This window comes from Macaca thibetana, chromosome 11 (assembly GCF_024542745.1).
Source record: "Macaca thibetana thibetana isolate TM-01 chromosome 11, ASM2454274v1, whole genome shotgun sequence".
Taxonomy (NCBI): Eukaryota; Metazoa; Chordata; class Mammalia; order Primates; family Cercopithecidae; genus Macaca; species Macaca thibetana.
The window spans coordinates 36,303,672-36,330,411 of record NC_065588.1 but is presented as its reverse complement, the minus strand read 5'-3'; the positions used below and the strand labels follow the sequence as shown (position 1 = coordinate 36,330,411).

Sequence of the window (26,740 nt, the reverse complement as noted above, 5' to 3'; positions counted from 1 at the left end):
GTTTCACTGCCCTAAAAATCCTCTGTGCTTTACCTATTCATCTCTCCCTCCCCTAACCCCTGACAACCATTGATCTTTTTAATGTCCTCATAATTGTGTCTCTTCCAGAATGTCTTATAGTTGGGAAGGAATAGTATGTAGCCTTTTCAGATTGGCTTCTTTCACTTAGCATATGCATTTACATTTCTTTCATTTATTTTCATAGTTTGATAGCATTTTCTTTTATTGCCAACCTGCTAACTTTATTTTTTAAATCCAGCATAATATTTAAACTGAAATGCCACCTTTCAATCCCCACCTAAAGGGTCCATATGTGACTCATCTTGTACAACTTAGAGGGCCTGGTAAGGAGGAGACCAACACAGAACACTTACCAAGAAAATTCATTCTGGCACTGAAACTCTCCACTTTAGGACAAGCCTCAAGAAAGTTCTCTGATAGGGATGAAATGTGGTTTTTACTAAGGTTTAAAATCTTCAGTTCCTTCAGTCTCAAGGGGGAGCATATCCCTGATATTTTATTTCTAGTCACAAGAGACAAGATAATGATTAAACTGCATAAATTCATATGCTTTAAAGAAAAAATACCAAAAACAATTTGCTTTCGAAGAATAGCATCGAAGAGGACTCATTAATTTAAAAATTAGTTGTGAAAATGTAAGTCATTGATAAAAGTTGTAATATTCATTGTCTCAGTTTTTTATTATATATAATAATACTTATACATTATAATAAATATATATATTATATATATATATATTTTTTTTTTTTGAGACAGAGTCTCGCCTCTGTCACCCAGGCTGGAGTGCAATGGCGCGATCTCGGCTCACTGCGACCTCCGCCTCTTGGGTTCAAGCGATTCTCATGCCTCAGCCTCTGAGTAGGTGGGATTACAGGCGCGCACCACCAACCCCGGATAATTTTTGTATTTTTAGTAGAGATGGAGTTTCACCATGTTGTCAAAACTCATGACTATACAAATGTCAGCGTATTTTGTTAACATCAGCATATTTAGGCAGTCCTTTTATTTTTAATGAGCTCTTTCTTACCCTTCTAAAATGAGCTGCTCCAGTTTCTCTATCACATCAGCAAGGTTCTCAGGAACAGAAGACAGCTGGTTATATGACAGGTTAAACTGTTTCAGAGTTGGACATTTCACTGCAGGATCTAAAACCACTGAGGGTCCAATGTCATTTCGAGAGACATCAAGGTTAGCAACACAACTCATTTTCAACAAGTAAGAAGGAAATGATGTAAATTTATTACTGTGCAAGTCCAAATGTGTCAAACTCTTCAGAGTCTGAAAAGACAAGAGTTTAAAATTCTAAAGTGAACCATCTGAGGAACTTAAGTCTAGCTAATATTTCTGCCTTACACACCTCTGGTAACTAGAACCATCAAGAATTTTCAAAAAGTTGAAAACACAATCCACAACAGAATTTCAGTATACTGATTAGCCCAATCACCTCTGCTTATAGCATGGGTAAAACCAGCAAAATTACAACGGTAGACTGTAAAAAGCAGGTTCATGAAAATAGAGTTGAAAGCTTCCTTCAGCTTTTTTGTAAATTATTTCCAGAAAGAGCAAAATGGAAGCAGAATAGGCCTCAGCAAATATTTGAATTAATGATTTAAGAAAAAGCACAACATAATCCTGGGAATATGTTTTAAATGCTGTCAGAAATTGTTACATATTTTGATATATATAAGATTTAACCATAAAAATAGTTACATACAATATGTGTTTCATTTTAGAACCTCCTCTTTTTTATGAAACTTTTTGTTTCAAATTTCTACTTTCCATTTTTAAGCAGTTTGTAATTTTACAATGATAACAGCAAACCCCTACTTACATATTACGTCGACTTTTTACAACTTTGTTATGTAATACTCTTAAAGAGCTCAAATGCCAAAAACAATCACTTCTCTATGTTCTTCTTTATATATCAGTATATTTATCCACACAAGAAATTCTAGACTTTGATATGATTATAGAGGCTTATTAATGACTCTTTGCCTCAGAAGTTGTTTCAAAATTCCTGCCTTTGTTTCAGACCCTTATTAACTTATTCCAAAGTAAAAATTTTAAAATTATTCCCAGGGTTTAATCAGAAAATTTTCTTATAAAAAGGAACATAGTTGAGACTCTTTGACAATAACAAACAAACAAACAAAGTACCATCTAATGGTGTCATTTTGAAATTTCCCTAAGAGAAGGTTCTGAGCTTGTCCAGTCATTGAATGCCAGCATGTCTCACCTTATCACCATCTCTTCCAATTCTCTTTTTTTTTTTTTTTTTTTTTTTTTTTTGAGACGGAGTCTCGCTCTGTCGCCCAGGCTGGAGTGCAGTGGCGCGATCTCGGCTCACTGCAAGCTCTGCCTCCCGGGTTCACGCCATTCTCCTGCCTCAGCCTCCCGAGTTGCTGGGACTACAGGCGCCCACCACCTCGCCCGGCTAGTTTTTTCTATTTTTTAGTAGAGACGGGGTTTCACCATGTTAGCCAGGATGGTCTCGATCTCCTGACCTTGTGATCCACCCGTCTCGGCCTCCCAAAGTGCTGGGATTACAGGCTTGAGCCACCGTGCCCAGCCTTCCAATTCTCTTTGTTTTAACTAGACTAAATCTCAGAATTATTTCACTTGCTCATTTAACAAATATTAATTGAAGTATTACCAAGTTTCAGGCATTAATGCCTCCACAAATCAATTCAGTAAGTATCTACTAAACTTCTACCATATGTCAGGTCTCACTAGGCACTGGGAATAGACAGAAACAAGCCTGAAACAAGTCCTGTCCTCAAGGAGTTCACAGTTTAGTGAGGGCAAAGGTACTTTAAATCAAATTGGATGACTGAATGAGAATTAGAGGGAAAGCATCATGTGTTATGGAAATGGAGGTTAGGTGGCCAGGTTGGCTGGAGGGTAGAAGGAAAAAGGAAGAGAAGCAGAGAGTGATGAAGTGACATTTAAATTGAGCCCTGGGTGACTTGAAGTATTTAGCAAGGCAAAGAGGTGAAGAGAGAAAGACACATTTTAGACATTACAGCATGGCTGGAGGAGTGGGTCACCTTTCTTTCTTCTCTCTGTCTCCAGATATAAAAACTTTACAGAGAAAAACACCCCTTAAATATACTTAAAATTTATGTAATATTGCCTTTAAAACATCTCAAAATTATGATAATTTTTTAGACTTAAAAAGGGGGAAATGCATTTGCAACAAGACTTTTTTTGTTTTTTTTTTTTTTTTTTTTGAGATAGGGTCTCACTCTGTTGCCCAGGCTGGAGTACAGTGGTGCAATCTTGGCTCACTGCAACCTCTGCCTCCCAGGATCAGGCAATTCTCCTACCTCAGCACCCAGTAGCTGGGACCACAGGTGCACCCCACCACACATGGCTAATTTTTTGTATTTTTGGTAGAGACAAGATTTGCTGTTGTTTACGCTGGTCTTGAACTCTTGAACTCAGACAAATCCGCCTGCCTCAGCCTCCAAAGTGCTGGGATTATAGGCATGAGTCACCATGCCCAGCCTTGAGAATTTAATTTAACAATTTAAACATTTGCATTAAAATAATTTTAATTTTCATATCTTCTTTGGCTTTCAAAACTATTTTGATCTGTAGTACATACAAATGTTGAGCAAAGTCAATTTTCAGAGAGCTATCCTATCAACAAACTATATTATAGTTTAATTCTTATAAGACAGGAACTTTGACCAAAAATGAAAATCTTTTAAGTTACACATTATTTTAAACTGGAAAAAAAAATAAGCCACAATAATCATTTAGTTGAATCTCTATTTTACAGATGAGAAAATGAAAGATTAGAGCAGGAGGAGTGACATGTTCGTATTGTCACACAGTTGTAGCTGAGTCAGAGCCAGTACTACCAAACCAGGTCTAATTCTAGTTTACCTAATCTAATTTAAATAGTTGACGTTGTCTTACTTGAATTAAATGATTAAAGTTTAATCAATATACACTTGATAGACTTTAACATGTACTCTGTACAAAACCTAGAATTTCTTTCTAATCAGATCTGTTTCCACGGCCTGCCCTCAAAGATGCTCCTGAACATCACACAGACTAAGATATGTGTGCAAAAACCAGAAGAACGGGGGACTTATTGCCCAGTGACACAAAAGCAGAATGTTCTTTTAAAAGACTTAATCAGGCAAACTAGATATAAATACAAAAGCTCTTCAAACGTCTTAAAAGTTACAAGGATAAATTAAATTTACTTCACATAGCTGTTGTGGAAAGCTCGTGAGTGCATTCTGGTGAAGCTCCAGCTTTTCAAGATGCTCCAAATGACCACTTATACAGGATTTCTGGCTTAGGGCATCAATATCTCTTAGTTCATTTGCTGAAAGGTCTAGTGATGTAATATATTCTCTCTCAGAAGCCAGAGAAGAAATGCTGTCTGAATGCCTCATATGGGATTGAAGTTTTGATGACCCTTTTGTCAAAAACAGACAGACAATGGAAATATAAGCAAATAATTTAAATTCATGTAGTGAAAGTTTACTGAGCACCTCCTAGCAATCAGGCTTTCTTCAGGGCACTGAAGACTCAGTAGAAAACCAAACTATGGAGTTTACATTCCAGTGGCAGAGATGAACAGTAGATAAAAAGCGTTTAATCAGGTGGTATAAATGGTGTGGGAAAAAGAAAAAGAAAACTGGAAGAGAGGATGAAGAGTGGCACTGGTGGGAGGTGTTATTTACATTTCAGAAAACTTGTAAAAATAAAGACTAACGTGTTCTATAATATTCAAGAAAGGTAAATTTTAAATGTATACTTCATTTTTCTATAGCTTATGGGAAATTATGTAAGATGAAACTGGCCCCAAGAATATTTGAATAATTGGAGGAAATTCAACCAAACACTGTATTCTGCCCAAAGTATCTATTTACTTATGATTACATCCAAATACTTACTGAGTGAATCATCTGAAGATAATATTTTTCTTTTTCTTCTCAGTAAATCTTCATGATCAAAAATGGGCCCCTATTAAAAAAAATGATATTTATAATAAAATTGCTGTCATTTGTTGGACAAGAGGACATTTTTATAAGGAAAGAACCATGAAATTTTAATAGGGTTAAATGGTATTTATAATTATGGGAAAAAATAGGCAAGTAAAAACTAAGAACCCAATTATGAAGATAAAAGAAAACAATTCAGTTTTGTGCTCAAATGGCCTTAGTATCTACTCTTTCTCTTTTGTTTTAAATATAAGGAAACTGAAAAACAGAAAGGTTGAGTCAAAAAGCTATATCTATACAATTTCTCTCATTAACCAAACTACTTTTTATAACTAAATTTATATATAAATTCGAAAGAGCATATATAAAGCTGAGAGCTAATTTAACCGATTCAACTATAGTCATTCATTTCACCCATCTTAAGGTCTAGAATTAACATATAAAAACACTGATATTTTTAGTACTCAGCTATAATCAAAATTAGAGCATAGGTTAGAATAGATCCTTCAAAGTGAACCTGAGAATAAGGTGGCTCCCAATTTCCTCAACTAGAATGATCAAACTCCTCATGCAAATATGCAATAGTCCTTCTATAGTTCCAAAACAGACAGGAGGTTGAAATAATAATAATGGTGTCTAAAAAATTAAATAACTTTCAATACACCTATAGATATAGATATAGATATAGATATAGATATAGACATAGACAAAGATAAGCAATGAATTATATTATGCTACTCCATCTTGTTCAGTGTCCTTCAGACTTCTGTCTGGTTTCTTAGAAATCACTATAAGATTTCTAGCTAAAGTGTTCATGGGACCATGAGGTACAGGTCTAGCCTGGGCTCTTTTCAGACATGAAGTTCTGAAAAGAAAGAAGAAGAAAACCATCTTGAAGTGTACTGCAAGTATACATATATATGCCCCAAACAAATTCATACCCTGCATACTCAAAAGACTACAAATGTGAATTTAGCATAATTTACATCTACTGTGTTTTCATATATATACATATAGAAAACATCTCAAAATTATAGTTTTCATACATCAGGGAAATCCCTACCAATTGTTCCTAGCTTTGGCATAAATTTTAGTTATCAAGAGAATGTCAGTAGCAAAACACAACATAATCACAATTCAACTTACCAAGGAACTGGAATGCCTTTGCAAATTTGGTGAGCAACGTTGTAATACGGCATCTCGGTAAAATTCTCCTACACTAATTGAATTTGATTTCTTTTTCACAAGAAATGAGCCTTCACTTCCTATTTTGAAAATGATAAAGTAACATGAAAGTGAGTATGAAAAGCTTACTCAATCATAAGATCCTTGTTCAGTCATGGAAGATTAAACCTATTTTTATTAATGGAAATTTCACAGCCCATTTCCTTTGTAAAATCTTTAAAATAGAAATGATAAGCCATGTTGGTTTTTCACTTTAAAAATTCAACAACATTTTTCTTCACCCATAAATATTTATGGAATGGCTGTTACAGACTAGACACTGGGTAAGCACTGGATAATGATATGCAGGAAAAAAATAAATCTATCCCTCAGAGGAGCTCATAGTCCAGCAGAAAAAAGCAAAATCAATCAATGGTTACATAAGCTATAACAAATACGTGTGTGTGCAGAAAGTTTGTATGCAATCTGATCAATGTTACTGCTTTCTGTTTCTCTGAATTTTTTTTATAGAGACCACTGGAATAGGATCTAGCAGCAAAGGAAAGAGAGTGGATTAACTCCCTGAATTTTTCTTATAAATTTTTCAAATCTTGCTTTAAATGTTGTAATCACACAAATTATTTAACAGCAATTTTTAATATATTCCTATCTGAATTTCATGTTTCATGGTTTCTTTTATGGAATGGTATTAAAATAAACACAATAAATTTGGCTGGCAATAATTATTTTATAAAATAAGGAAAAGGCAGTACTTTCAAAATAATAAATTTATAAAAAAGATCAATAAATAAATCATATTAAAGATAAATAATGTGAATGCATTTGTGAAAATTATGATTTTAAATTCCCCTACTCTTTATCTTACAAAAACAAAGAATTCATTTTACTTCAAAACCAAATTATAAAATCTGTATATCCAAATATCCCCTTTATAATATTCAGTATAAATCCTGATATAAACAGTTCCTACCTGGTTCATTACTGAAGTTCAATTAATTCTATAATTTAAATTATTTTAATGCTTAAGAATTTTAATAAAATAGAATTTATAATTTAGTAACAATTACATAATTATAAAGATTATTAAATTATCATAATTATTCCCACTTTATATGTTTGTGAAATGTCTATTAGCACATTATTTGTACAAGCAGCATAGTGCATTTTATAATTATTTTATGTTAAAATTTCTAATGTTTTCTTTAAAAATACCTGAAGAGAGTTCTTTCAGGCATGATAGAGCAACAAATGTGAATGAACTTAACCTACTTAGATAAACAACAAGAAAACTGGACAAATACATTAAATGACTGGATATAGACACTGGGCGACAGACAGCACAGGACTATGTAATACCTGAAAGAAGGGTAACAAATTATGTGAGCCCTATGATCACTCTGGTCTTCTGCTTGGAGACAAATTAAGGGGCATACACATAAGAAGAAATTTAAACAGTCTCACGGCTTTCCTGAGATGAGGAGATAGACATCAACATTTATGGAGACTACAATAGCTGGGAGTTCTGGGGCAGTTACAGAAAAATAGCTCCAGTAATCTGCACATGGGTTTCTGGAAGATCTGCACTAGAAATGTAAAAGGGAATTCTTCCAGAAGAAGAAAATGATACTAACTGCAAACTTAGATTAACATAAAGTGGTTACTTCACTTAAAAAATTATTTTTTATATATAATCCTTAACGTTTGCACAACAAACAGCATAGCTTCAAAATATACAAAGCATAAACAGATAAAACTGAAAAGACGACCAACAAATCCTCAATTACAACTTCAATAGTTCTCTTTCAAATACAATAAATAGAAAGAAAAATCAGTAAAGTCACAGAAAACTTGAGAAATTTTACCAAACAATTTGGCCTATTGATTTGACCCAATAACAGATGAATATACTTTCTTTTCAGTTGCACATGGCACACCACCAAGACAGATCATATAATAATCCATAAAGCATGTTTCAATAAATATAAAAGGATAGAAATCATCAGAGTAGGTTGTCTGACCACAACAAAATTAAATTGAAACCAATAACCAAAAAGTTATCCAGAAAAATCTCCAAATATTTGGAAAATAAACGACAGCCTTCTAAATAACTCATGAATCAAAGAAGTCACAAAGGAAATTAAAATTTTTTTAAATGAATGGAAAGATGACACATCAAAATACTGGGATGCAGTGAAAGTGATATTTATAAGGACATATATAGCCTTAAATAAATGTTTCTGTTACAAAATAAGAAGGTTGTAAAAACCAGAGTTCTAAGCTTCCAAATTAAGAATCTATTAAAAAAAAGTCAATTAAAATGAAAATAAGTAAGGAAAGGGAACAATAAAGATAAGAACAAAAGTCAGTGAGAAAGTAACACAAACAATAGAGAAAATCAATAAAACAAATATCTGATTCTTTGAAGAGATTATTAATAGGATAATTAAATCACTAACAGGATAATTAAATAATTACTATAAGTAACATTAAACAAATAAATTTGGCAACTTATATGAAATGGACATATTCCTTGAAAGTTACAAATTACTAAAACTGACTTAAGAAGTAAAAGAAAATTAAAATAATCATACATCTATCAAAGTTATTAAATTCATAAGTTTAAATCTCCTCCCCACAAAAATTGAAAACCTAGATGGCCTTTGCTGGTGAAGTCTATCATACATTTAAGAAGAAAACACCTTTACACAAACTCTTCTAGAAAATTGTGGAATGGGAAACACTTCCCAATTCATTTCAAGAGGCCAGCATTACTCCCATAATTACAAGGAAGTATAAAACTACAGACTAATATCTCTCACAGATGCAAAATTCCTTTTTTTTTTTTTTTCTTGAGACGGAGTCTCGCACTGTGGCCCAGGCTGGAGTGCAGTAGCATGACCTCGGCTCACTGCAAGCTCCACCTCCGGGTTCACGCCATTCCCCTGACTCAGCCTCCAGAGTAGCTGCGTCTACAGGCGCCCGCCACCATGCCCAGCTAATTTTTTGTATTTTTAGTAGAGATGGGGTTTCACAGTTAGCCAGGATGGTCTTGATCTCCTGACCTCATGATCTGCCTGCCTCGGCCGCCCAAAGTGCTGGGATTACAGACGTGAGTCACTGTGCCCAGCCAGATGCAAAAATCTTAACAAAATTTTAGAAAATAAAATTTAATACTATATAAAAAGGATAATGTACCATAACCAAGTGAGATTTACTCCAGGAATGCAAATTGGTTTAACATTAGAAAATCAGTCGGTGTATTTGACTATATTAACAAAATATAGGTGAAAAATATGAATACCTCAGCAGATGCTGAACAGCATTTTTCAACACCTATTAATGATTAAAAAAAAAAAAGGCTCTCCAAAAATGACTAGGAAGAAGCTCCTTCAATTTGATGAAGGGCATCTATGAAAAATAACAAATAATGTCATAATTAGTGATTAGAGACTGAATGTTTTTCCTCTAAGTTTGGAAACCAGGGAATGGTGCCAGTCTGACCGATTCTATTCAACATAGTACTGGAGGTCCTAGCCAGTGCAATATGACAAGAAAAAAAAAAGGAGCCATAAATATTAGAAAAGAAAAAGCAAATCTGTCTTTATTACTAAATGGTATAATTACGAACAAAGAAAATCCTGTGGAATCTATAATAAGGTACTGGAAAACTCATAAGTGAGCTTAGCAAGTTTACAGGATAAAAAATTCATGTACTAATAAATGAATTGTATTTCTATGTATCAGCAGTGAACTCCTGGAAATTAGAATTCAAATACAATACCATCTATAACAGCATCAGAAAACATCCAATACAACACACTGTTAGAAATTTTAAAAGACTAATTGAACTACATATCACATTAATATGTCAAAAGACTCATTATTAATGTATTAGTTCCCTCAAATTGATTTACAGATATAATCTATAGAAATTATTTATGTATTAATTATATGGTATAGATTATATTAACATTACAGGTAATATGATTTAATTTATAAATTAATTCAATATAAAATCCAAATATGGACTTAATTACAATAAAAATCCCAGCATAAAGTTAGTTGATTCAAAATTTATATGGAAATGCAAATAATCTAGATTAATAAGAACAATTTTTTTAAAAGAACACCAGAGGACTTGGACTACCTGATTTCAAGACCTGCTAGTAAGCCAGAGTAATCAAGACAGTGTGGTTTTGGCATAAGAATAAGGTATAAATCAGTGGCACAGAATAAATAATGCTAAAGTAGAACCATACCTAAATAGTCAATTAAAGAGAACAAAGCTTCCATTAATTCAATGAGGAATTATATAGTATTTTCAACAAGTAATGTTGGAACAACTGGATATCCACACAGAAAGAAATAAGTGTCAACCCTTCATTGACACATCACATGCAAAAATCAGCTTAAAATGTTTTAGACCTAAATGTTAAAGCTGAGATTTTAACACTTCTAAGAGAAAATATAGGAGAAAATATTCACAAATTTAGGCTAAGAAAAGGTTTCTTAAGTGGGGTAGAAAAAGGACAAACCATAAAAGAAAAAAACTGGAAAACTGCATTTCACCAAAATTTAAAACTTCTGTTTTTTAAAAATAATAGAATTAGTAAAATGAGAAGACAAGCTATGACTGGGAAAAAAATATATGCAATATATACACCTGTCACAACTTCTATCTAGAATATACAAAGAACTTTTATGTAATTGTAGGACAACCCAATTAAAAGCAAAATACTTCAACACTTCACACAAAAATAAGAATGGCCAATAAGAACATGAAAATGTCCTCTATGTAATTAGTCATTAGGGAAATGAAAATTACATCCAAATGAATTAAATCTCCACTAGAAGAGCTAAAATTAACTTGAAAATACCAAGTACTGACAAGGATGTAGAGGAACCAGAATGCTCATGTATCGCTGGTGGAGGTAGAACATAGTACAACCACTTTGGAAAATAGACACAAAAGAGTACTTACTGTATGATTCTATGTACATAAAACTAGAGAAAACATTAATCTACAGTGTCAGGAAGCAAATGATTGCTAAGGGGCAGGGGCAGGGGAAGGGGACGGTTCCAGTGAAGAGGCATGAAGAAACTTTTTTGGATGATGAAAATATTGCATAACTTAATAGCGATGATGACTACATGAATATGTTAATTTTCAAAGCACATGAAAATATACACTTAAAGTGAATGCATTTTATTTTATATAAATTATATATGTATATAAATCACTACACTTGATTTTTAAAAATGGTTTGACTTGAGACACAATATCTTGGAACAACTCTCATTTTTTGCCCTCTCAAATATCCTTATTCTATCACCCAATGTTTTCAATCATACTATATTAACTAAAAAGTCCCTCACTCCATTTTTACCAAACATCTTATTAACATTACTACCTTTAACAAAGTTAAGGAGCTTACACAAGCCACAAAAGGATTTAGTCAGTGTCAGAGTGTGGAATCTCGTTCCAGTCTAGTCAGAGTTTATTTCCTGGAATATTAACCATTAACCAATTAGTCAGAATAACATTTAGAAGCACAGAGACACACTTCCTTGAAACATCACTTTGACCAAAATTAGTAAACCTAACCGTTTGTGATAATAAACACATTTCTACTTAAGTTTTTCCAAATGATTTAAGTCAGGTTTTTGTCTCGGGTCCTATTGTTCAATGTCAGTGTGTAAATATAAAACATAAAGGGATTTCTTTTTATAATAAATACCTTCACTATCTAGATCATCACTTTGAGCAAAGACACTGTCCATAGAAGAGTCAGGAATAAAGGTCCATTCATCAAATTTAGACAGCACATCTTCAGAAAAATTTCCATCACTGCCTGAGGCTGCTCCTTCTTCCATGGCACTTTTCATCTGATATCTGATCACCATTCTTGCTAGTGTAGATGCTATATCTGAAAATAAAGAGATGCACCAGGAACTTAGAAATCAACAATTATGCAAAAATAAACATATATAGGACCAAAATTCTTATGTATTCCTATGCTTCTAGAGAAAATTTCTATTTTTCCTTCCAAAGTCACCTTACATTAGTGATCCTAAATAACTAGCAGGTGGCAGATCATATTTTTTAAAAAAAAACATAACCATGTATACAATGCTTTGGTGTAGATAGCAAAATTGAATCTCTATGGAACTTTATTCAGGAAAAGGCCTAGGCTTTGAAGCCAGACAGGCCTGTGTTCAAGTCATAGAAATGCCATTTGTGAGTTATATAAGCTCCATGGGTGTCAGTGTCCTCACCTGGAAAATGAAGATGATAACATACACAGCATATGGTAATGGAAAAGAGTAAATGAAACCATGTATATAAAATGTTTAGCACAATGCATAGAACACATAAAATACTAAATAAAGGATGTTGTTATTTTTATAAAGTTTGCTGAGTGATTCATTATGACTATTGGGAAATTTGATGGAATTTCAAAATTAACATTCTTCTCACAACTTCATTACATTATATATCAGCTCTACTATGAAGAATAAGTTGACAGAGTCCTCATTGTTCTACATACAGCCAGGAAGATTTCTTCAAATATTACTACTGTAATTACTTCAAATATTACTACATGATACAGTGGTAATTTTCAAAGCACATGAAAATATACACTTAATTTTATATAAATTATATATAAAATTTATATATATGCATTTTATTTTATATAAATTATATATGTATATAAGTCACTACACTTGATTTTTAAAAATGGTTTGACTTGAGACACAATATCTTGGAACAACTCTCATTTTTTGCCCTCTCAAATATCCTTATTCTATCAACCAATGTTTTCAATCATACTATATTAACAAAAAAGTCCCTCACTCCATTTTTACCAAACATCTTATTAACATTACTACCTTTAACAAAGTTAAGGATACCACTGTATCATGTAGTACAATATCCAGTGATGAGTTGGTTAATGCAATGCTGGTTAGGCCTCCTACTGTAAAAAGGAAAATAAACCCTGGGGCTCAGAGCGTGGTGGGGGATCATTTGATATTACCGCCGTGAAGTGTAGCTCATCAGCTAAAAGACATTGACGCCAGTAGGAATAGCAATCATTATAGTAGCAGAGGTGAAGTATGCTCATGTATCTACATCTATTCCTACTGTAAATATGTGGTGAGCCCATATGATAAACCCCAAGAAGACATTTGATACTGTGGCTTACACTATACCCATATACCAAATAGTTCTTTTTTTCCAGAGTAATATGTTACAATATGGGAAATTATCCCGAAGCCCAGCAGGATGAGTTCACACACATATATGTCACTCAGGCAAATACTACCTGAAAAATGTTTGAAAGCTATGACCCAAAGTGTTCTTTACTCAGACCAGCTGCCAATGAAATCATGGTTATACCCTCCAATTAATCAAATGACATTACTGTGCTCTTTTAATTGGGTAAGATGTGTCAATGGTAAAAACTTCATACACAGCAAAGGGAATATAGTGAATGATAAATCTCCTCCATCCTTCTCCAATGGGCCCACAATTCCTCTCTATCAGACAGCGAAGATTAAAGTAAGCAGATTTTTGGCATGAGACTAGTTTAAGTAATGAAACATGGGATCTAACCATGTCTCAGTAATTTCCAAAGACCCCAGAGACAATCAGGGACCCCATTTCTGGAGGGTTTTATTTCATATTCAAACTTTTGTAACTATCATATTCCAATTGCATTTCCATCAACATTAGCACAGTAAAAACACTGTCCTGTGCCTGTTTTTTGCCATGGAGTAATGTAATCTTTATCAAGGCATTAAATTTGCTATATGTTTTTTTTTTCCTCAATGATTGCAAAGCATTCCACTACATGAATGTACCATTATTTATTTGAATAGTTCCTTTTGGGGAATACTTAGGTTTTTCCCTACTCTTTTGCTATTATAAACAATGTTTTAATGTGCATTTTTGTACATAATTTTTTGTGCACATTGAGAATGTCTGTATCATAGATTCCTAACAGTACACTGCTAGGTCAAAAAAGTATGTTTGTATATTAAAAAATATTAGTGGATATTGCCAAATTGTCCTCAAAAGAGGACAATTTAAATTCATATCAATGTATGAAGCATGTTTCCACATATGCTTAGCAACATAATGTATTACATAATTTTATTTTTGCCAATATTAAATGTTTAATTCTAAATGATAATCTACTATGTGCAAAGCACTCGTATCAATGGTAAGGTTACAACCATGAACAAAACTGACATTGACTTCATGGTACTAACAATCTACCAAAAAGTAGATAATAAAAATGAAAAATTAAATTATATAATGTGGTGAATGGTAGTATAGGTGAGAAATAAGGTGCTATAGGGTCATGTAAGAGGACCTTCCAGACTGATGATGGTGCTGAGACAGGAAGAATGAAGAGACAGCCAGGTGAAGAGAGAATTTAGAGTTAGGTAGAGAGAGTAACAATGGAAAAAGACTGGAAGTAAGGGTACATGAAGTGTTTGAGAAACCGAGGAAAATTCAGCCTGACTGGAACTTTTGGAGCCTACTGAAAGGTTGGAAACCTTGATGTATAAAGGCACCAAATTGCATGGACGGGTACTTTTCTCTAGCAGCACTCAGTTATCTTGGTGAAAGTGAGGGAAAAAGTAGACTGGTAGACTGACCAAAACTGGTGTTTTGCTATTGAGTGCATCATAAAAATGAGAGAAGCAAACATGCTATTTGCAAGAAGGTCTTAAAGGTGTTGAGTCATGGAGTATCATGACCATGGGGAAGGAGATGGGCATGAGACTAAATTAACATAGGAAAAGCTGGGAGCTCACACGCTAAAAACACATTTAGTGTGAACAAATGAAAGAGCTCAAAAGACAAAAACAGTGTCAGAGGATGGCAACTTACCATCAATACACATAATATGTACAAAATACATATGAGCTTGAATGTATAAAGAAAATGCATTATCAATTGAAATATATATATGCTAAGTTAAAAATGCCAAGTGAATATGTGTGTATGCTTTTACATACATTTGAATGCATAGGTACATGTAAGCATACAAAAAGTTAGGAAAAATATCTGTTTTAATTACTTAAAAGGGAAAAAATAAGTTATTTTTATTTTCTTTTTTATAATTTTATATTTTTTTAAAAAAACAAGGATGCTTTACTTTAAAAATAAAAAAGGACTATATTAAAAAGTAGCTCTTCAAAAAGCTTCCGCTATTTTGCTCTAATTTTATAAGTACCTATTTGCTATCTCATAAAGAACTTAAATACATCATTTTGAAGTATTTCATAGCCAAAAAAATCCAAACCTTTGCAATATTTTTGGCTTAAGGTCCTTCAAACTGGCATGAATAACCACTAAAAGACTAGTGACTTAAAAAAATACTATTAAAAATAAGAACTGTCAAAAATATTCTCCTTGTTACTTACTTGTTTGTTTCCTTAAATTAGAAGTCTTATCTGGAAATAAAGGACCAAGCCAAGAAGGTTCAACTTTTCCTATACAAAACCCTCCAAGGCAAATGCTATTGTTGGCCATGTCCAGGGCCAGCCTCCTTAAGAGCAAGCTGATGATCTGGCTGTCGCCTTTCCCAATGCTTATTGTCAGCGCTTTTCGTACATCTTGTTCACGAGATCCACTATTCAATAAGAGTTCCACCAATTTGGGACTGCTCTCTTTCTCACATACCTGTTAAAGAAAAAAAAAATTAAGTATATTAAAAATCTATAGTTTTCTTCTTTTTAGGAGACTGGCAAATCAAACGTCATGTGATTTTTCTCTACATCTCCAATTTGGAATTAAACAAAATAAAATAAGACAAAACTGATCCTTGAATAGATTGGGAAAATAAGATGATATTAAAGCCATAACTGTCAGAATAGCGTGAATAATCTGCCACATGGCAGTCAGTTATCCATGAAAGAGACAATATTATATGGAGACAAAGTTCCATAGGCTTGGCATCAAGATCTCTGTTTACATCCAGACTCCAACAAGTATGCACATTGCTTATACTTTCTGAGCTTCTGTCTTCTCACTGTAAGATATCTGGGAAACCAGTACCTTAACACAGTAAATACTACTGTCCTGTCTTTATCTGTGACATAGAATCACTAAATGAGGACTTAGCTATTGTAAAATTTATTAATGCCACACGCAAACGACAATCATTACTCGTGTCTGGTTTTCCTCATCTCCTCAGTACAAGCATCTGAATTTCCTCAAAGATATACCTTGTCTCTCAGTCCTCAACCTTCCTCTGAATGTTATGTTTTCAGAGCATGTGCTCAGGGTGGGTTAGCACGCAAGGTGCTACAAAAACTAGAACAACTCAGCAAGCCAGGAGAAGCCTTAGCAACCTGCAGCACTACACACTGGCCCTACTCAGGAAGAGCTTTGGAAAGGAGCTAGACGTTAGCAAGGAGCTATCAACTAGAAGACAAAAATAACAGGTAATAGAAATAATATCCATCAGTTACTGTGCTAAATTCTGTACACATGTGATTTCTAATCTTTAAAAAAAAAAAAAAATCTTATGCCATAGCAATTATTTCTCCCACCTAATAGATGAGTATTTAGAAAAGATATATAATTTGTCCCGTAAAGCTGGCAAGCAACTGAAACTTGGATTTGAAGCCAAATCTGCTGGCTTCAAAACCTGTGCGACTTTCATTACCCAAAATTAAACATTAAAAAAGGAAAGAAAAGAAGACCCTAAGATCCAGGGTACCAACTCAGAGGAAAAAGATGTTGGGGACAATTCTTGAATTTTCTAGGATCAAAGTGCTTCCAAGGGATTTAAGGGGACATTCATTCATACGGTTGGAAGGCACCAATTAAATGCCCACCAGTCTCCAAGTACACTCACCTTCAACCCATACTCAAAGCACTACAGAGCTCTGATCAAGTCACTGTCCTCTTTAAAAACCTAAAATGCCACTGCTCCGGACATTCTTCCAAACACAGCATGTAATTTTTCAAACCTCATTATCTTTTGTGCTATTTCTATTACCCCAAATGCCTTCCTCTACTCTTCACCCAGCAAAAAGGTGTTCATTCTTGAAGAATTGGGTTCAAAATTTCTTGTGGAGAAGTCCTTGCTACTAACCTCTCAGGCCAAACACACTATTTCCCCTCCTGGCTCCCATCCATTTCATTTAATGTAGCACTGAGCAAACAAACATACACACCCATCTGTTTTCTTGCTAGAATGCAAAGGCCTGTACATTACTGCAATTCAACTTGTATTCCTGAAGCCTAGCACAACACCTAGGACGTATATTTAATTTAAGTAGTAAATTACTAAAATCCTCCTTAAGGGCTCACAGGAAAATTAAAAGGAAGGGAGGTGAAAGATGAAGGAGGGAAGGAAGGAGGGAGGGAGGGAGGGAGGGAGGGAGGGAGGGAGGGAAGGAAGGAAGGAAGGAAGGAAGGAAGGAAGGAAGGAAGGAAGGAAGGAAGGAAGGAAGGAAGGAAGGAAGGAAGGAAGGAAGGAAGGAAGGAAGGAAGGAAGGAAGGAAGGAAGGAAGGAAGGAAGGAAAGAAGGAAGGAAGGAAGGAAAGAAGGAAGGAGGGTGGGGAGGGGAGGGAAGGGAAAAACTCACAAATGCCTTCTCCTGTAGCCCAGTAACTTTTTTTCTCTAGGATAAGCCACTCACTCCTTACTTTGTACTAAGGTGATTTATGTTTTATTCTCTTGTCAATGTCCCAACACATACAGACCTATAAACTTCTTGAAACAGGAAACCCCTTATATATTCTCTATTAATTATCTAGCACTGTGCTCTGCACATGTTTGTGGAAGGAATTTTCCTTGGAGGATCCAAACTATCCAAGCTGACTTTAGGCATATGGGTGCCATGAAGAGAGAGATATATAAGAAAGGGAATCTGAGAAAAGAAATAAATGTCAGCAAAAATAAGAATTAATTTCTTTAAATCCTACAGAGTCATTCTCTTTAGAATATTCACACATATTTATGAAAGTAATTTCAACTTCATGACAGGAAAATACTACTGCTTACAGATATTTATTTTCACATTTAAATAATGAAGAAAATTCAGAATATAATAACTAAAGATTATCAAAAGCATAATTTCTTATCCCTGCAATCTTTCTCTGATCATCTAATTTATAATAAATGCAGCACATTATCAAAATCAAATTATTTAAACTGTTATTTTAGAGTAAATGAACACCACTACCACCACTACCATGAATCTGCTGTGTAGCCAAGAAATCAAAGCAGGCACTGTGGAGGCAGATTTTGCACTATTTACCAGGAGCTTGTTCTTAGGCAAGTTATTTAATCCCTCAGTGCCTCAACTTCTCACTTGTACAATGGGAATAACATTAGAACCTACTGGACCTATTCATAGGTTGTCGTTAGGATTAAATTGTGTAAAGTATTTGGAGCAGTGCCCAGCTGGTAATGCATATGATGGAGGTGTTTGGTTTTATTGTTTTTTTGTTTGTTGGTTAGTTGGTTGCTTTTGTCATCAAGGTTGGAGTACAGCGGTGCAATCATAGCTCACTGCAGCCTTGACCTCCTAGGCTCAAGTGATCCTCCCGCCTCAGCATTCTTATGTTATGTTATGTTATGTTATGTTATGTTACGTTATGTTATGTTGAGACAGGGTCTGACTCTGTTGCCTAGGCTGGAGTGCAGTGGTGCAATCTCAGCTAACTGTAACCTCAACCTCCCAGGCTCAAGTCATCCTCCCACCTCAGACTCCCAAGTAGCTGGGACAATAGGCAGGTACCACCATACCCAGATAATTTTTTGACTTTTTGTAGACATGGGAGTGTAACTATGTTGCCCAGGCTGGTCTTAAACTCCTGGGCTCAAATGATCCTCCCACCTTGACTTCCCAAAGCACTGGGATTACAGGCATGAGCCACTCTGCATGAAGCTAGGACTACATGTGTGTGCCATCATACATGGGTTTTTGCTTGTTGTTTTGTTTTGTAGAAATGGAGTCTCACTATGTTTCCCAAGCTGGTCTCTAACTCCTGGCTCAAGTGATCCTCCCACCTCAACATCCCAAAGTGTTGGGATTACAGATGTGAGCCACCATGCCCAGCCTCTTATTATTTTTATTCAGACTTCACTATACTTTTTCCACTGTGATTTGATGAGTTTTACCTTGAGGTTTTTATCCATGCATTTGCATATCCAGTATTAACCTTTCATATTATTCTCCACCAGTCATGTACATTCCATTATTAAATTTTCTGCAGAAAGCCTAACACAACTCCACCCGTGCACTAGATACTCCTTCTACATGCAACCTCTTGTTAAATGAATAGTCTTCATTACCTTATTTTGCTCTGGCACAAATAAGGTACATACAATAAATTCATCCACAAGATTTAATCAGCAGTTATTATTTGCTAGGTATAAATAACTTCTGACAACTGGGATAAATTCTTTAAGTCTAATACATAATCCTTGGATTTAAGATTTTGTTTTGAAAAGAAAAGATAAAAATAAGCATATGAAGGCCAAAAGAATATGGAAAGAGAAATAAAGTAAAAATCCTGTTGTATAGGAAGATTTGGATAAATGGAAAGAAGAGCAGAAATGATTTCCTGTGGGGAATGCAGTAAAGTTGTATCAGGAGCTTTTAGGTATGTTGTTTCCTTAATGTGGACTTAGAAGGGGAAGTTTCTTTTTAGTTCTTTGGTATTTTCAATTAACATTAATGCAATAATCTGCATGCAAAAGATGCACCATAAAAATGTATTAAATTATTGATGGAAAAATTTAATTATCTTTAATAAAGTAGAACTACTATTTTAATTTTTGCTTGCTTAAAAGAAATTTGACTAAATTTAAATAATTAGATTGTTTATGTGATTTTAATGCATAAACATAATGGTGCATGAAAATGGGTTCCACGTTCTGTTTCTTTTTATGTTGATTACTAATTAGTATTAACTTAATCTTAACAGTCAACAAATTGACTTCAATTCATAGGCAAGTGGGATATTAAATACAGTAAAGCTTAAAAAGTAAATTATTGGCAAACGTAGTACTTTACTGATTATTTACTGATAATAATACTGATTATTAAATACTGAAATTTAATATTTGTTAGAAATGTTAAATTTCTAGAAAATAGACATAGTGCTACCTGAATGCTAGTATAAACTCTAACACTTATACAAATAATACAAATCTGAAATACAAGCAATGAACTTAGTATTTATTAGAATACACACTATATGTAAAGCAATGAGCTAGATATTCTGAATCATACAAAGACGAACACTATACATGGTTATTTTCACACAACTCACCAAGTACACAAGAGATATGTATATATTTTCATGAACTGACAGAAGAAGCAAATCTTAATTTTGTTTGGAGGTATGGGGAGGGCTTTATTAAAGAAAGGCAATTTGAATTATATTTTGAAGGAAGAGCAAAACAATCAGACAGATATATGTTTGCATGGTTCAGGAGGGAAGAGAGAAGGAAAGAAAGACCACACTACTACACAACTTTGGCCAATAGCAACTCATGTCAGTGTGAATGGCACCCACAAAAGTGTGACATTCACAGCCTGCATAGCCATGTGTGGTAGCCCTCAGAGGAGAACTTTGTAGGCAAAGAAACTAAAACCATGGAAAAAAAATGGTTAAAAAATTATCAAAATATTAGAACTATGTGTTATGTGGAGTGTATCTGGAGAACAAGTTGTAGAGATGCCTACTAAGGGACACATTTGAAAAGTTATTTATCAACTTAACAAGATAAGCCAACAGATGAAATGAAAGATTAGACTGGATAACACCTAAAGGACCCTATTACTTCTGGAATTCTATAAATCTAAATCCCTACTACAAGATACAAGCAATTACAATAAACTGGTAAATTTCCGTAGTGAAGAATAATATGATGTAAGTAAGAGATACTCAGCGGCAGGGCTCTTACATTTGATAAGAATAATGAGCAAAGAAACAAGTGAGGCCTTTAATATTTACCTGACAAATTAAAGAAGTTCCCTCCTTTGCTTGATTGGCATCTGCTCCTAATAGAAGCAAGCATTCAACCATGATGCTGTTATTCTGATCACACGCTCTCTCTAGCATCATATTTTTTAAGTCATCATCCATAGCTACTTTTGCAAAACACTTGCAACAGAGGTTTAGAAACTAAAAAGAGTGGAAATGAGAATTAGAGTCAGATAAATACATAACATTTAGGATGCAAGTGGAAAACACTGTACCTGTTGATCCTTTTGTTCCATGATACTGGAAGACATTTGATGGAATATTACTAAGTCAAACGAATGATGCACCAGCAGCTTAGAAAAAGATGCTGACAATTTGAGGATTGCTAAGATTGTCTGAAATCCCTAAAAGTATAAGAAAAAAATAATAAACTAAGCAATTATAGGCAAAAAGAATAAACAGTATAAAGCAGAGAGTTTGTATATGAAACAATACCTAGGATGTTCATTTAACTATAGATATACTGGGTTGGTGCTTGAAAGTATTTATCCTGTAAATAAATACTCCCTCTCTCTCTCATGACTAAGAAATATAGCAGGTACAAAGAATAAAATGCTAGTTAACCATCCAGTAGCAAAGCAGAAAAAAGAACTAATCCCCTCAAATTTGGTTTTCAAAGATGCTTGTCTAAAGCCATAGTTGTAGGATGAAACCCAGATATTAAACAGGATTAAAACAGTTGGATCAGCAGAGCTACACATCCAAATAGGAAAATAGAGTAAAAATTTTTATTATAATATGAATAGTAGGTTCTCTAGAGAGCCTAGCATATCCCCCAACTTTCTGTGCTGTCTTCTGAAATGTTTACCTCAAAAAGGCTAGCGTGGACTCTTAGGTTTCATTTATGTTGAGTGTAATAGAGAAGCACTGAGGGCACTCTGAGGATTACATTATAATAATAAGTTATTTATAAAGATCACCATTACTTTTTTAGAACCACCTTAAGCACATCCCCAGAGTCTGTCCTCTTCACCCATGTGATGTTTTAATGAAAGACTGGGATTTGACTTTAGTATTATTTAGCTTGGGTAAACCCAAAGATCATCTTAACTTTTTAACATTTTATTACCTCTAAAATTACATATTAATAAAATTGGCCAGGCACCGTGGCTAACACCTATAATCCCAGCGCTCTGGGATTGCTTGAGCCCAGGAATTTGAGACCAGCCTGCACAACATGGCAAAATCTTGTCTCTATGAAAAATATTTAAAAATTAGCCGTGCGTGCACCTGTAGTCCCAGCTACTCAGGAGAATGAGATGGATCACTTGAGCCCACCCAGGAGGGTGGGCCCAGGAGGCAGAGGTTGCAGTGAACCGAGATTGTGCCACTACACTCTAGCCTGGGCCACAGAGACCCCATCTCAAAAAAAATTTAAATTAAGTTAAATCATCTAAATATTAAAATTATTACTTCAAACTCTTATGATACTGAGTTTCTACAAATACTAATATTTGATAAGCAAAGTAGCCTTAATTTATGTATGTCTGAGGGACAGGTGGTCTACCTGCCTCTAGAGCCAGAGGTCCCTGAAAACTAGTGAATGCTGCAGCAGAGCAGGTCATGCAAATGTGCAGAAAGTACATCAATCGAATTAAAAACTTTTAAACACTGAACTGAAGGCTGGGTGCAGTGGCTCATGCCTGTAATCCCAACACTTTGGGAGGCCGAGGTGGGCGAACCACTTGAGGTCAGGAGTTTGAGACCAGCCTGGTCAGCACGGCAAAACCCCTCTCAGCTAAAAATACAAGCATCAGCCGAGCATGTTGGTGCATACTTGTAGTCCTAGCTACTAGAGAGGCTGAGGCAGGAGAATTGCTTGAACCCAGGAGGCGGATGGCGCTGTGCACTGAGATTGTACCACTGCACTACAGCCTGGGCAACAGAGTGAGACCCTGTCTCAAAAAATAAAATAAAACACTGAACTGGACAAATAAAATATGTTGGCAGGACAGATTTAGTTCATAACCTCTACTGTAGAGATTCTAAAATTAATGCCTAGATGAATTACTCCAGAGTGACTGAGAGTTCCATACCCGCATAAAATCCTTTCCTTTCCTTAAGATTACTTTTAATCAATCCTATCTTGCTCTAATCAGCCTATCCTGAGGCACATTATGAAAAGCAGTTATAAAACACATTGTTGTTATTAATGTAAGAATTTTGTATGTTCTTAACTTCATAATTTTTTAAAACACTTTACACACATTCTCTCATTTACTGATGGTGTCTGTGCAAAGATTAGAGACCAAGTATTTTTATTCCTGGTCAATGCTGCCAGTTACAAAAAATATTTCCTGAGTCGGCTAGGCACCTTGGCTCACACCTATAATCCCAGCACTTTGGGAGGCTGAGCAGGACAGATTGCTTGAGACTGGGGAGTTTGAGACCAGCCTGGGAAATATGGTGAAACCCCATCTCTACAAAAAATACAAAAGTTAGCCAGGAATGGGAGTGCATGCCTGTAGTCCAAGCTACTCAGGAGGCTGAAGCACAAGAATCACTTGAGCTCAGGAGGCAGAGGTTGTAGTGAGCTGAAATCTGCCACTGCACTCCAGCCTGGGTGACAGAGTGAGATCCTGTCTCCAAAAAAAAAAAAAAAAAAAAAAAAAAAAAAAAATTCCTTAGTGTAGTTTATGAAAGTTGCAAACTCCACAACTAAGACAGAAACTCTTGAAGAAAAGCTATTTGTTTTGCTACAATTAAAAAAAAATTATTTCTTAATCTCCCCTGAACTCACTCTAGGCCAATATCTTGAATTCCTTATAAAGATAGTTATTATATATCATGTTTTAAATTTTGCTTGATGAAAAATGTTAAAAACATTTTTTTCACTGCAAGGAAAAAAATTAACAAGTCAAATTATTAGAGGTAAGCAACCTACAATAAAACCCAGAGAGTGACAAACTTTGGAATATTTATAAATTCTATTTATCTAAAATCTAAGTGAATAAATTCAGCTCTAGCTGAGATTTCTAAGCACAGTCTCTGAACTTTTATGGGCAAGATAAATGGTGAATAAACATGCTGACTTTAGAGATTTAATAATGAAACACTGGATCTTTAGAGATTCAATCCAATTTTCTTTGCTTGTATAATTAAAATAACTACAAAATGATAAATGGTTTTCCATTAACTAGAATACCCCATTCATGCAAAGTGGGAATTACACGAACTGCTCCAAAAGTGAAATTTGCACAAGTTCCCAAGTTCTTTCCAAGATAATGCACATACTTCAGTCTGTACTTCAGCAACATCCTTAAATCGGTATAAGCTGGAAGCCAGAATTTTTGCCAGCAGATGTCCAGTTCCTATGCATAAATTCTTCTTTGTAATCAAGCATCCTATAAGACTTAAACCCAGACACTGAATTTCTAGAAGAAAAAAAAAAAAAAGAATTGTTTTAAATCTCAAAACTGAAGAAAAATATTTACAGACATCCAGTCGCCAGCTAATGGCCTACAAAAATCTATTCTAAATCCAGAATTCAAATTGTACTGACCTTGGTCATCTGGATACATCTGCAGTGTGTGAAGCACTGAATCCACAGCACCTTCCAGGGATAACACCCCTAATGCATCAGTAAAATGTGCAATAAAAGAAATTACTTTTAATCCACATTTCTGAATCCCAGGATTTCCAATGAACTGAAATCAAAAGAATACTTGCTCTTAAAAATGAGATCTTAATACTTACCTTAGTTAAGACCAGTTATAGACTGACGAAATATAAATCAATTAATCCAAACACAAATTAGTATCCTTGATTTTGTTTTCTATAATATTAATTATGTTTATGCATTATGAAGAATAAGAGTTAGCATTTTTACAATTAATGAGAGCTTGCTCTGTGCCAGGCATTGTAATAAATACTTTGTAGGCATTTTCTTTTCATAATCTCATGAAATCCATACTGATATCATTCCCATTAGAAGAAGAATTCACTGAGGGTTAGAATGGTTGAGAACTATTCTCAAAGTCCACACTAACTTAATAGTTAGTAAAATGTAATGACCAGTAAAACGCAATGCTGCCTCTCAACAAAGAAAATATTGATAATTACTCTTCACTGCAAGTTCTTTGCATGCCTTATTTCATTTATCTCCTCGACAGCTTCATGTAATAGGTTTGCCAAACTTTGAAGATGCAGAAGTAAGAGCTCAAGTCACAGAACTAATACGCACTGGGCCTGGGACTTGAATATAAATGTTTCCACCTTAAAAGCCCAGGATCTTAATTACAACATCATCCAACCTCTTTAATCTGAATTTCCTCCAGATGCTTTGACATTATAAAGGTATTTTAATACAGGTCACTTCTTTGTCCAGACCATCCTACTCATCAACCAAGAAGAAAATGCAACATACATCTAACTCTTATTCTGGTCATCTCTGCCTTTTCACACACAAGCAATACGCTCCAAACATCTACCTTGGTGTGAATGCTCAACTCATAGCTTTTCTTTCAAAAATTATAATGCCATCCTTCCCAGGAATTTTGCTTTCATTTAGATGATGTTTTGCAGACACTCGTTTCATGGTACCTCCACTCCAAAGACGTGATGGCCTCCACCACAGATAATCCAAAGAGCTGAAATAGCTTCAAGCCGGATGTCTTTGACCGAAATCTTCTGCCTTCCAACCTCATTTCTGTACTCTCAGTGAACAGATTTCTATCCCTTTCTCAGTCTAGTCCCCTAATGCCTCTCAATTATCTTTACTCATTATCTTCTTTACAGAGGCTGAGAAGTATCAGTTTCTCACCCTGTGTCCTTCTACTTCACACTTTAATTGCTCAGCTTGGACATCATTTCATGTATCATCTTAATAAGACATTGTCTCCCGTGACGTTTTTGTTTCCTGTCACTGTTTCCATAAGCACATCAGCTTGGAGGCCAATTAAATTTGGGTTTAAATTCTGTGAATCTGAGAACCATTAAATAAATCTGAGAACCATTAAATGAATGAAGTAACAATTACTCAGACAATGACTACTAAGAAGTGGTAAGTAAAAAGTGAAACTTCTATTCAAGAAATATAAAGAAATTCAGAGTCGTGCGAAGTGAAATTGGAAGGCTGGTTTGCTGTGTCTCAGCTCCCTCATCCTTAAAACAATTCTCCTAATGCAGGCTGTGATGGGGAGGAGATGAGATGGCTCTGTCCATGGAACAGACCTGGAGAGAGCAATCATCACAGGTCAGGCCTGGGGCTAAGCGCTGTCCTCAGAGATGAAAAACTTCAGAGTTAATGAGAGACTTTCCCTTAATTGGTCCTCTCTTTCCTCAAGTTACCACTTTTTCTTTATTTCTAAACTTATCAATAGAAAAGTCGACTCCCACTACCTCCACATTCGCCTTACCCTTTAATTTCCTATAATCAGACTTCTTTCCTAGCCATTCTGAACATAAACCAAAGAAAAAAGTCTAATAACAACTTAATTGGTGCTTTTCACCCCTTAATTTCCATGACACAGTACCCCCCTAATTATTCTCAATCTTTAAAACCATTCCTTTACCCATCTTCTTTACGATCTCTTCTTTCACCT

At 34.7% G+C, this 26,740-nt stretch overlaps 1 protein-coding gene across 2 annotated transcripts in view; it reads right to left on the bottom strand.

Moving 5' to 3' along the window:
- Window positions 1-26,740, bottom strand: part of LRRK2 (leucine rich repeat kinase 2) — a 145,809-nt gene that overhangs the window by 74,296 nt on the left and 44,773 nt on the right. For both annotated transcript variants that reach the window (XM_050750114.1, XM_050750115.1), the window contains exons 15-25: window positions 24,700-24,844; window positions 24,432-24,571; window positions 21,413-21,541; window positions 21,168-21,338; window positions 15,609-15,867; window positions 11,909-12,097; window positions 6,132-6,250; window positions 4,938-5,007; window positions 4,239-4,456; window positions 1,049-1,299; window positions 375-523 (exon numbers count right to left, since the gene is read on the bottom strand). In XM_050750114.1, the coding sequence (XP_050606071.1) occupies window positions 375-523; window positions 1,049-1,299; window positions 4,239-4,456; window positions 4,938-5,007; window positions 6,132-6,250; window positions 11,909-12,097; window positions 15,609-15,867; window positions 21,168-21,338; window positions 21,413-21,541; window positions 24,432-24,571; window positions 24,700-24,844 (1,840 nt within the window). The remainder of the gene's footprint in view (window positions 1-374; window positions 524-1,048; window positions 1,300-4,238; window positions 4,457-4,937; window positions 5,008-6,131; window positions 6,251-11,908; window positions 12,098-15,608; window positions 15,868-21,167; window positions 21,339-21,412; window positions 21,542-24,431; window positions 24,572-24,699; window positions 24,845-26,740) is intronic.